This window comes from Papilio polytes, unplaced genomic scaffold (assembly GCF_000836215.1).
Source record: "Papilio polytes unplaced genomic scaffold, Ppol_1.0 DF823923.1, whole genome shotgun sequence".
Lineage (NCBI taxonomy): Eukaryota > Metazoa > Arthropoda > Insecta > Lepidoptera > Papilionidae > Papilio > Papilio polytes.
The window spans coordinates 1,355,662-1,368,021 of NW_013525281.1; the positions used below are offsets into that span (position 1 = coordinate 1,355,662).

Here is a 12,360-nt window from a genome sequence, read left to right on the forward strand (position 1 = left end):
ATGTCAATTAGAAGTGTTAATGATAAGCGCGCCATTCTTAACAGTAATCGTTAGTCTTAATATAAGAGTGGTTACAATAATATTATTGTCTAAAATCTGTTCAGCTGTTGAGTATTTAGGTAGTGACGCGTGGTTGGGGGTGCTACTCTTTACCAATAAATACAACTATGGATGGATTTGCCTAGTCTGCCTAACTATCCGAATTTAATTTTTCAGATACGATGATTCACTAAATTACTACTGTAATTATTGGTCTGGTCCGAATTAAGCTTTAACAAACTAACTACACCTATTTGTACATATTTTTAAAATGAATTTGAGTGTATTCTTTCAATTCTTTGAATATTTCCCGATGGTGGGATACACGCTTGTTCACGCAATTATTTGATTGAGCTATTTAGCAAACATTTGTCACAGCGATTGTTTTGCTATATTTCAAGCTTTTTTTTTAAGGTTTTAAAGCTAGCGCTTGACCACGATCCCACCGACTGAGAGTGAAGATTTGGTCGAAAGATGGTACGCGCTACCCTAGCTTAAAATAATCATTTCTTAAGATTTCATGTATATACTAGACATACGTTTAATTCACAACTATTGATCGCGTTTATAACATTGTCTAAAACTAGCTTTCGTCCGAGACTCTGTCCGCGTGGTATAAAAAATTCAAAGTAATGCCTGTTTTCTTCCAGACTATCCTCTGCAGCTATGCCAAATCGAAATCCGTTCAGCTGTTTAGCTACAAACTCTAACAGATTTGCTCTAAACTTTCGCATTTATAATATTTATGTATATCTACTTTTCTTACTATCTTACTAATATTATAAATGCGAAAGTTAAGATGGATCGATGTTTGTTAGAGTTTGTAGCCTAAACGGCTGAACGGATCTCGATGAAATTTAGCAAAAATTTAAAATATAGTCTGGAAGATTACATGGGCTATTCAATTTTGTTTTTTTTTTCCACGCGGTCGGAATCGCGGGCGTTAGCTAGTATCTAATGGAAGTAAGAACTATGTATTGTCGTATTATAAAACTGTCTCCGTTAATGATATATGCGGTATTTCTACTTTATATCAGTTTAAATTTGCACAATTGCTTGTTTTCTATGTTACAACACAAATTAGAAATTCCTCAGCCTGTTTAAGCTTTGGACTTCAACTTTGGTATGTGACATAATGCTAACAAGCTTTTTAGTGTAATATACGTACCTACAGTACGTTATTTTGTATGAATATAAATTAATAGTTAAAGGTTTGTGGTATAATAAAATTATTTTGGATACGATTTCGCGCGGAATTAATAAAAATTGATTCCTTCCACAATATGTTCTGCATCTGCGATGAACATTGAGATGTATTAACTTTACATAGTAACTAACATCCATCCATCCAAACTTTCGCATATACAATATTAGTACATATAAAGTGTGATAAACAAAAATTATGTATTTACTTATACTAAGTGATAGATAAATTTTAATTATTTTAATCTACTAGTTTTCGCGCGCGACTTGTCCGCGTTGAGTTAAAAAAAAAAAAAACAAAAGTAAGCCTATGTGTTCTTCCACATATATGCTCTACATCTATGCCAAATTTCATCTAGATTCGTAAAGCTGTTTAGGCTACAAACTCTAAAAAACACCCATCTAAACTTTCACATTTATAATATTAGTAAGATTGCAAATGTTACTATTAAATGAAGATAACAAGAAAGAAACCGTCAGAAGAAAACTTAGTAGTCTCATGTATTAGTAATTTAAAGTACTAAATTTTTCTTAATTAATAATGTACTTTTTATTACTAAACACTTGTGACTACAGAAACTTCAGCTGCAAGAAAACCTTCAAAGAAGAAAGAAGAGAACATTTTATAAAAATAGCATAAAAACCTGTTAGTTTTGTAAAACATTTAAAAAGAAAATTCGCTTCCCATACCAACTAATTCTACAGTAAACTCTATCTATAATAACTATAGAAAGTCATAACAGTGCGCACAACTGAAACAAAACTATCACACAACTGTTTAGTCCCGCTTTGATTCCTATGAGCTTATAGAGAGGTGCGCACACACGCTTTTTAGTTTGCAACTAAACAGTTGAGTCGACTTTTTTATAATATAAGGTGACAAACGAGCACGGCTGAATCCAGCGAAATGGAAAGTGACCGCTGACCATAAACATCCGCAATTGCAGATACGTTGCCTACCCTTAATTGACGGAGGAGGAGACGCACATAAAGAGGACAATTCCCCTTCCTATGCGTCTCTTCCACCGTCAAATCCACTTTTCCTTCCCATCCTCTCCTCTTAAGTAAAGGGTGGAAAGGGAAAGGGACTAAAATTAGGCCTCCTGCACCACACTCATCAGACGAAACGCAGAATAGCTTCCACTTCACGCCTGTTTTCTGTGTGGTCGTGGTATTACAATGGTATATTACGTGGTAAAACAATCGACAATCGGTAGTAAACCGCTCAGTTCGCTTCGATGATAATTGTTTGTACAAACTAATGGGTAGAGTATGTTCCAAGTTAATTGCAAGATCATGTCATTAATGTTATATTGCCTCGTCTCTGATCACTAGGAATTAATGCATAAATTACTTAGTGTAGAAAAGCACGCTGTATACGTTATGTATATCACAATGTATGTTTTTATATTATTGTTATTACTTCTTATATATATTATATCTATACTAATATTATAAAGTGTTAAGATTGAATGTGGATGACTACAAAGAGGAAGACCGAAGAAAGTATGGATGGATTGTGTGAAAGAGGATATGCTTAAGAAAGGGGTGGATTCAGATGTGTCGGCTGATAGGGATGTATGGAAGTATTCGAGTTGATAATGATGACTAATATTATAAAGAGAAAAGATTTGTATTTTTGTATGTAACTATTGAAGTAATTCACAAATTCACACTATTAAAAAGCTACGCTATCAGTGAGTAACATAGGCTCATCATATCCCCTGCCTTATCCTACTCCCGTAGTGTCGGCGCACCGGGTTTTCGTCCTCCAAATAACTCTATCATCCGTCATCTCGGTCATCACTCCCTTCTAGATCATGTCACCTTTCACCCAATCCATCCATCTCTTTGTAGGTCTATCTCTACCGGTGTACCTCTACATTCATAACTAACGTCTTCTAACTTCTTGTAACATGCGATTTATCCCTTCTCATAACATGTGGCAGTTAGTTCTATATTTTGTTGGTATAATTGTGCTAATTTCGGAATTATTGTATTTATATATTATAATAAATTACATATCTCTTTTTATGGATTCTGTTACTTTATGTTTTTATTTTGGTAAGGTAAAGCGAATAAAGCATAATGGATAGGTATTTTATTTTGTAATTTATTATAATCTTGTTAATTTGTTATTGTCAACTTAATTTTCATAGTTAAAGAGTCTATTTTGCATTATCAATGTTCATAAAATTATATCTTGGATAAATCGAGTTTCCAGTAACGAACGAAACGCCCTTGACCTGTCGAGTTGTCGAGTGCAGTTGTAGTGACAGGTCTTGCACCCGCTGAGGCGCTACTGAGCCGTTATTAACTGGGACATGCAAATTTGTATCGATGTAGTATCGCTTTTTAAAAAAAAAGTTAATTGATTATTCCATTATGGGTACACCAAACGGATTTCCCCTTTAGTATTTTTTTAATTAAGTTACCGTTTGATATTATCTTAATCTTTTTAAAGCTATAACTCTTCTATTCTTATTAATAAGCAAACTGAAAGTGAAATAACATTAAGCGATTGGTTGTTCGTTTGACCTCTTCTCTTGTAAAAAGCTAGTAATAATAAAAAGAAATAAAGCATTAAACTTTTAAAATTGTATGCTTTATGTCTATGATCATTCGGCAGTATTCAACACAGATTAAAAAACAACCTTTTTTCTGTAAGCTTTCGCAAAAGTCCAGTAGACAGCTTAACTCCGACAAGCTTTAATCCGCGATTAGAGCTTTACAACTTGCTGTGTCGCGGTTTCATACTCTAAAAGCTCTACTCTACTGCTTTGAACTTTGCGGCTTATGTAATAGTTTCTTTGATGGAACTTACAGTGAACGTTGTTAGACTGTAGATATAGCGAAAGTATAGTCTAACGAAAGTAATAATGTTGAAAATAAACATGTTCAATCTTTATTTATATCTATAGGTACTTAATATGATAAAGAGGAAAAAAATATTTTTGGATTTTTACATGTATTCCATTCACGTAAAAACTACTGAGCCGATTTTAAAATATCTTTCACCTTCAGAAAGGTAATTTATCTGTGAGTAACATAGTCTGTATTTTTTTTATTTCACGCGGAAAAGTCGCGAGCTACAACTAGTGTGATAATATTTTAAAAAAATCCTCCTGTCAATCTGTTACTGTCCTTCGAAGAAAAATAACATTTTAAGTAACATTTTTCTGTTTTAAAACTTTTTTTCTTAGTACAGTCAGCACAGATGTGTAATCTTTTACAAAACTAAACAATGTGTACAAGTTTGTAAAGATTAAATGTATATGTATTTGTGCAGCTGACTGTACCTATTTTGATCCGTGTATAAAATCTCTGATACAATAAAGCGATTAGAGACTTTGTCGGATAGTTGCTACTTTATAAAGCCTTTCTGTTTACACTTGTTAATCGCTTACTCTAGATTGGCCTAATTACTGTAACACATTGCAGTAATTTGTACAAAACTGACAATTAGCGACATCTATTGTCATTAATTTAAACACTGGACAACTTTGAAAATTTTCATGAAACATTTTCGCGATTTGTAACAATTCACTTTGGTAAAATTTTTATTATCATCTATTGAAATTAATGAATTGCTAAGTATTTCATAATATTCAATAAATTTACTAAAGCAATTGTGTCAATTATTATAAAGAAGACCTGTCCCGTATCTATACTAATGTTATAAAGAGGAAAATGTATCGTTGTATATATTGAAATAACTCAAAAACTACTGGACAGATTTAAGAAATTCTTTCGCCATTAGAAAGGTAATTTATCTGCGAAAAAAAAGGCTAGAACTTTTTATTTCACGCAGGCAAAATCGCGAGCAACAACTAGTCTAATCTAAGACTAGAAAATTTAATGCTCGGATTTCTCTAAAATAACGATTACGACAAAACTAAATGCACGTTGCAATTGCATTTAAGCTGGAATTCCACTAACATTATTACAAGTGCAGCAAATCGTGAAACTTTAATTCGCAGGATAGCGACTAACGTACTGTAACGAGCGTCGGAATTAGGGTTTAAAAATAAACCGTAGATTGGAACATATCTTGTCTCCATTTTAAATTTAGTTACATATGTACGAAATAAAACTCTTCACAATTTAGTATCATGTTCTTTTATTTCTTTTTACATTTCTACCACAAATTACTAAATATAAGAAATTAGAAACAAATCTCTTTTGAGCTGACTCTCTACAGGTTACAAGAAATCTTGTATCCGCGACTAATTTGGCCAAGAATGCCATCGCGACAATAGCGACACCTAGAGCTAACTTCGTTGTACTATTTTAAATATAAAACAGAAATATAGATCTCGTTTTATGTTTTTGAATTCAAATTACATTTTATATTTCACTTACAAAACTTCATATTTTCATGCGATCGAAAGCAAAAATAAAATAAGCGCTGAAACTGCAAAATAAAACAAACTTCAATAGAAGAAATTTATTTTAAAACCATTTCAAACACGATAACAGAAACTTTAATATAAGAGGAACAATTTTTACAAAATAAAACAAAATGTATCTCCAGTTATCAGACAAATACATAAACATTTTTTGCAAAATCCTTCTAAATGACAATCTCTAATAGTTCCGATATTTGAACATCCATCCCTGTACCAACATTTAAAAACATACTAACATCCCTTGGTTCACATTTCTTCCACAGGTAAGGTGGACGACAAAGCCACACAACTGCACGCCATAGCGTCCCTCAAGGTGCTATTAGAAGCTACAAGGCCGACAGCAGGCGGCGCGGGCGCAGCGGCGGCCAGGCACTCGGCTGTCGCTAGCCAACCTAAGGAGACCCCCCTCGATCTGCCCAACGGGGGGCTCGCTGATGTACAGATAGACGCAATAGAAGAGGTAAGACCAGAATAAGTAGAACCTCTTACAAACTAAAGTAAGGTGACTTGAGTAGATGATATTAGAAAGAAGTTACAAAAATTTTGTTCCGATTAAAATATTGATATTACCACACAGTAAGTTTTGAATAAGATCGAAAAGCACACAGTTACTTAGATCTATCAAGAAAGATGTTGGAATAATAATTATTTCAATAAGATACGTTATTCAAAACTTCATCATAACGACAATCAATTTGAACGGGTCGTTCAGAAACTTGGGAGTCCATAAATCAAGTTGAACATTTCTATTGTCTCTCCAGCGAGAGCGAGACGAACGAGCAATTCATTAGGACTAAAAACTTGATCGTTACAGCCGTGAAGTAGGAACATCTATTGTAATAAATTCATCTTTTGTGCCCGACTGTACCTTCGTCTTCTTCACAATGGATACTGAAATGTGATAAATTTTTGTTCGCGACTATACATTCCTCTATTATCATGCCTTGATTCTAAAACCTTCAATATATCTTGGTAATATTTGTTGGTTCAAAATATTTCATGACCACAACTGAGTTCAGTTTCTTTGACAAGCATTCGAACATTGATATACTCGTAGTTATTGCTAATTTTATTATTGTTTCTTAAAATTCTATCTCTTTCGGTTATCTTTACACTTTTAAATTGTTATTGCTTTACTAGCTGTTGCCCGCGACTATGCCTATCCATGTCAGCTACACTCCAGTGAAATCGGCCCAGTCATTTCGGAGATTACCGAACAAACGCGGTTTGCGGACAGACAGACATACATTTTTTTATGCGATTTTCGTAATAAGCAACGCAAATACATCATCTTCCCGAAATCTGGAATTTTTCTTTTGATACTCCAAGCAAACGGACACTTCAAGTTTATTATATGTATAGATTCAAAAAAAGATTTGACTTCTTTGTTAAACACCGTCTCCTGCTTCCATGTCAGAATTCAAAATGGCCGTCACTCGAATGTCAACTCAAGTTAACGACGTGCTCAGTTCACAAAAAGTACACGAACACTGCAATTAAATTGAGATATAGTTTTTGAAGTCGGTCAATGGAGCTTCCGACGTCCCGCAGCCGGACTTGAGATTTATCATCCAATTAAAACGAAACGAGAAGATTCTCTCAGAATGAGAATACTTCCAATGTCAGAGAATTAAATTTCTACTCAATTCCATATACGATCTGAACTACTATCTATACTACTACTACCCGTGCGGCTTCATCCGCATGGAATTACAAAAACTATATTTTAATGTTTACATTTGTCAAATTCTCAATTGCAAATCTCAAAATTACCGTTACCATGATTTGCTGCTTGTAGTTTATAGTCCTTTTCCCGCCTGAGGGTTTTTTCAATTTACTTACCTCCTAATTTTTAATGGCGTGAAAATATATAGCCTAAAGCATGTCGTAAATGTATGGCTTTTTATTAAAGAAATAATTATTGAAAAATATGCTGTAATTGCTGACATCTTAGGTAACAAAGAAGTGTGTGTTTACGCTTTATTATAATAGTATAGATAATAATAAAGCGTAAACACACACTTCTTTGTTGCCTAAAATGTCAGCAATTAGAGCATATTTTTGAATAATTATTTATTTAATAAAAAGCCCTACACTGACGTCACGCTTTAGGCTATATATTTTAACGCCATTAAACTTAGGGGTTAATATTTTGGATACAAACCCTAATGTGGGAAAGAGACCATAAGTTGCCGCCAACATCAAGAAAGAAAGATTGCTAAGGTTTTTCATGTCATGTCATTTTGACATTTGCTATTGATAATGTGATAAAATGTAAACAACAAAATAAAATTTTCATAATTTCATGCGGAAGCCGCACGAAAACAGCTAGTTATATAATAAAAAATAAGATTCAATAACCATAGACAGTATCAGATTCCTTTAGTTATCATCTTTCTTGGAGCGCGATTACAGCTAAAACAAAACTATCGAACAATTGTTTAGTCCCGCTTTGATTCCTTCGCTTACATGTAGGTTACTCGATTTTCAGTTTTTAAACATTTGAGTTGGCTGCGAAACAATCGACAATCGCACAATATTTGTGCGCTAGTTTATTCAAAGGTTTGCGCGCGATTATTATTAAAATAAAACTTTCAGTAAAATATTTCTATCCTCGTAGTAGTCGGTATTAAATACCGTCTCAGTGCCGTAAAGAGAAATCATCCGGTTTGCCGATAAGGCATTTGATAAACGCGTATATCTCATTTTCTCCAAAGAGATATTCCCGAGACCCGAGATTTATATTCTTTCCCAGCCAACTCGCCTGTTCCAATATTTTAAAACCTGTCAAATAACACAATGAAATGGTATTCTTGAATCGTATTCCAAATTTGAAATACTGGAACCATTTCAAGTTTGTGTCAGAATTTATTTCAACGGTTTACAATCAATTTTACAATGTTTTTGCAATAATAAAATGCAATGGATTACTTTAGGATCCTTTTTCTTAGTATAAAATATTACTGTTCTGCTCTTTTATACGTTTCAAAGATCTTCTTTTGTTAAAGATATTCAAGAGCAATTTTTAGTCAAAAACTCGTAATACGTTTATTTCCACCATAAATAAGTTTCGAATTCTTCTTTGATAGTATAAGTAAATAAAACGGAAAAGAAAATAAGATATAAGAAAACGTGACACGAACAAACATTTGGAGTTCTTGAGAAAATAGAAAATAGCCGCTTCAATAAGGAAAGTGGGTCAGATGTTGAACAAATGTCACAGATAATACCGAGCGATTCAAGCGCCTAGAATACGTAGCGATGGCGACGGCTTCAATATCATCGCCTTCACAGCAAAACAACATAACATAGAAATTTAATGAAGGGAAATATATTAACGCTATTAAAATTTGAACTGTAATAGTTGAATAGGTAATTTCCCAAGTTTAAAGGAAACGATTCTACCAGTAAACTCCATTATTTTGCCCTCCAATGTTACCAACGTAATATTCCAAAAACTTCCATCCCTGCACAACCGAGTTGTCTTGTCTGTCCTTGATGGTATTTTCAAACCGCTACGACTTTGGGTCCTTCAAGAAGTGTACCTACCAGTTCCTCAAAGGCCGACAACTCATCTATAGTTCCTCTAGTATTGTAGATATCCATGGGCGTCGTTAATCACAAGAAATTCATATTCTATTTTCTTCTTTTCTAGATACTTAGCATATACTCTTGTTTACGAGGGTCACACTGAAAGTCCTTAGAAAATTTGAATTTGCCGCCAAATCATAAAACAAATGACAAATGAATGAAATTAGTACTCTATAATATTAAAAAAGAGTTCTATCTTCAGATTTAAAGCATATTTTTGTTATATTCTTTAAAAGTAGCCAGTTCTAAAAACTTTTAGTATGGCCCTCGTATCCTTGTGTTCCTATGTTCTAAAAACCTTTAACTACATTCTGGATTTAGTTCCATAGTTTTGCTTTAGTTTATTCCAGCGGTATGTTTAATGCATTTACATTTGAATTGCAAGTGTATGTTTTGCTGCGCAGTGTACAAGTTAAACTTAGTCTAATGTATTAAGCCACTAACTTTATCACGAACGAAGGTTTTGCTTCGAAATAAAAAACTGAACGTTTCCTACTGAACTAAGTGAGACTAGGAAGTTTTTAATCGCAAGAAAGTTTGATGTGTACAAGGATTACAGAAAAATTCTTATAATCTATGTTTCTTCATGTGGTTGACTTATGAAATATTGACCAAAAAAAAACTTAGAAACTTAGGAATGCTGGCTGATATTTCAAAACTGAATTTATTTTTTTATGGAAAAGGGTTTAAAGTGTATTATCTATAAATTAATGAAAAATCATCTATCATTTACAGATAAGAAATATTTTTAAAGTGATCTCAAGTGCTGTACAAATAATATTTTAAAAAGTAATTGCAGCGTTCTTTGCAAATGCTCCGGGATTAAAGCATTAGCGTATTTGAGGAAGCGATACTTGAAAATGAAGTGAGACTTAAGGGAAAAAATACTTTATCTTATTTTCAAATGAAGTTAAAGACGGAAAACATAAAAACGGTAGATGACATAAACATTTTCTTTAATAAGGCCTTTAAACTAAAACTCCAATCTTTTCCCACAATTTTACTAAGAAAATTCTAGGCTTATCGCTTAGGCACGGACTGTAATAACGCTAGAGGAACCAACAGCTCTCCGTGTACAACTATCCTAACGTCAAAACGTGTGTTTCAGATAGGAGACCTGGAGGAAGACACGACGCCACTGGACATGTCGTGGCCGTCAGGATTCCGTAAGAGGCTCACCTACCTGCTAGTCGCACCCATTGTCTTCCCTCTTTGGTGCACCCTGCCTGATACGAGGACGCCCAAAGGTACTTAATACTTTGGAGAAAAGTGTCACGCAATCTAGCATTAGCCTGATATTATCAATACAGATAAGTAATGAAATCATTTAATATTATAAATATTATAAATACGAAAGTTTAGATGGGTGGATGTTTGCTAGCGTTTGTAGCCTAAACGGCTGAACGGACCATGAAATTTGGCACAGGTTTAGAGCATAGTCTGGAAGAACACGTAGGCTACTTGCATTTGTTTTTTTTTTTAAATTCCGCGCGGAAGGAGTCGCGGGCGAAAGCTAGTGAAACAATAATTAAAGAGGTTGTAGAAGCGTTGTCTTGTCTCCCTTAATCCTCAAAAAATAGTATATAGGAGGTATAGACTGTCATCCAAAATCCATTTCTTCGTTCAGGATTTCTCCACTACCCATCATTTTCTTATTAGATAAAGGTTAGAGAGATAAGAGGACTAGAGTCACCGTTAAGTGGTTCATTCTGTTAATTTTTTAATAAAAGAAATATTTAGATAAAGCAATTGTAATAAAAACGTTACGTTAAAATTTAAAGCAAACTTTTTAGAGAAAACCTCTACCGGTACCATTAATTAGTTGAAAAATAAAAACAAAACGCGCACGATGCTGCAGTAAGAGCTTATTTAAATAGAAAAAAGAAGCATCGCAAATTTTCTAAATTAAAATTAAATGTAGCGGGACACTTTAATTCCCCCGGGGCGGGCACTTCGCAACACTAGCGGAATTGCACGAACTGACGCCGACGTTACGATTTTACTCTGATATCATTATAATTGATACTAGTTTCCGCCTGCGACTCCGTCTGTATATATTAACAAAATGCAAATCTCAATAGCCTATGTGTTCTTCCAGACTATCCTCTACATCTATACCAAATTTCATCGAAATCCGTTCAGTCGTTGGCTACAAACTACAACAAACGTCCATCAATTTAAACTTTCGCATTTATAATTTAGAATGATTACGTACTTAGTTGATATTAAGTATTAAAACGATAAGATAACTACCAAATTATTCGTGGCTAGCTTTTGCCCGTGACTGCGTCCGCGCATAATAAAAAAAACAACCTATAGGTTCTTCCAGAATATGTTCTACATCTGTGCCTTTCTGCGAGATCTGTTATGTCATTCTAGAGATATCTATCCATTTCTTTTTGACAAAGCAATTCGACTTTAATTTTGAGTAAAAAATGGTTAGTCATTAATGTTAATTCCATTGGAGTAAAATTTTAACTTTTATTTTCTTTTCACAGGGAAAAACCTATTCCCCATAACATTTGTAGGATCAATAGTTTGGATAGCCTTCTTCTCTTACCTGATGGTTTGGTGGGCGAATGTCGCGGGGGCAACAGCGCAGATCCCACCCGAGGTAATGGGGCTGACACTGCTCGCCGCAGGTACCTCCGTGCCTGACCTCATCACCTCCGTAATCGTCGCCAGGAAGGGCTTCGGAGATATGGCGGTATCTAGCTCAGTGGGCAGCAATATCTTTGATGTTACCGTTGGGTAAGTGTGTATGTAATAAAACACTTTAAGTGTTTGCTAAACGACTCCCTTAGTAAGAATAAAAGACACAATATTACTAATGTTTTAGAGTGCGTACACAACTGTTTAGTTGCGCTTTGATTCCTATAAGCTTATATGGAGGTGTGTACACTACTCGATCTTTAGTTCTGGAACTAAACAGTTGAAGGCTGCAAAACAATTGACAATCGCACAACAGTTCTGTGATAGTCTAGCCCAAGGTGTGCACCCGCTCTTAAACTACTCCAAACTAACTCTAAAACACGATTTTAACCGCCCGTCAGTTTTTGACCGACTTCCCAAAAGAAGGAGGTACTCAATTCGTCTGTTCATTTTTTTTATCTTTAAC

General features: G+C 34.2%; 1 protein-coding gene across 1 annotated transcript in view; it reads left to right on the forward strand.

Moving 5' to 3' along the window:
* Positions 1–12,360, forward strand: part of LOC106102077 (sodium/potassium/calcium exchanger Nckx30C) — a 56,282-nt gene that overhangs the window by 37,920 nt on the left and 6,002 nt on the right. The window contains exons 3-5 of the mRNA XM_013281484.1: positions 5,915–6,111; positions 10,351–10,489; positions 11,741–11,993. Coding sequence (XP_013136938.1) covers positions 5,915–6,111; positions 10,351–10,489; positions 11,741–11,993 — 589 coding nt within the window. The remainder of the gene's footprint in view (positions 1–5,914; positions 6,112–10,350; positions 10,490–11,740; positions 11,994–12,360) is intronic.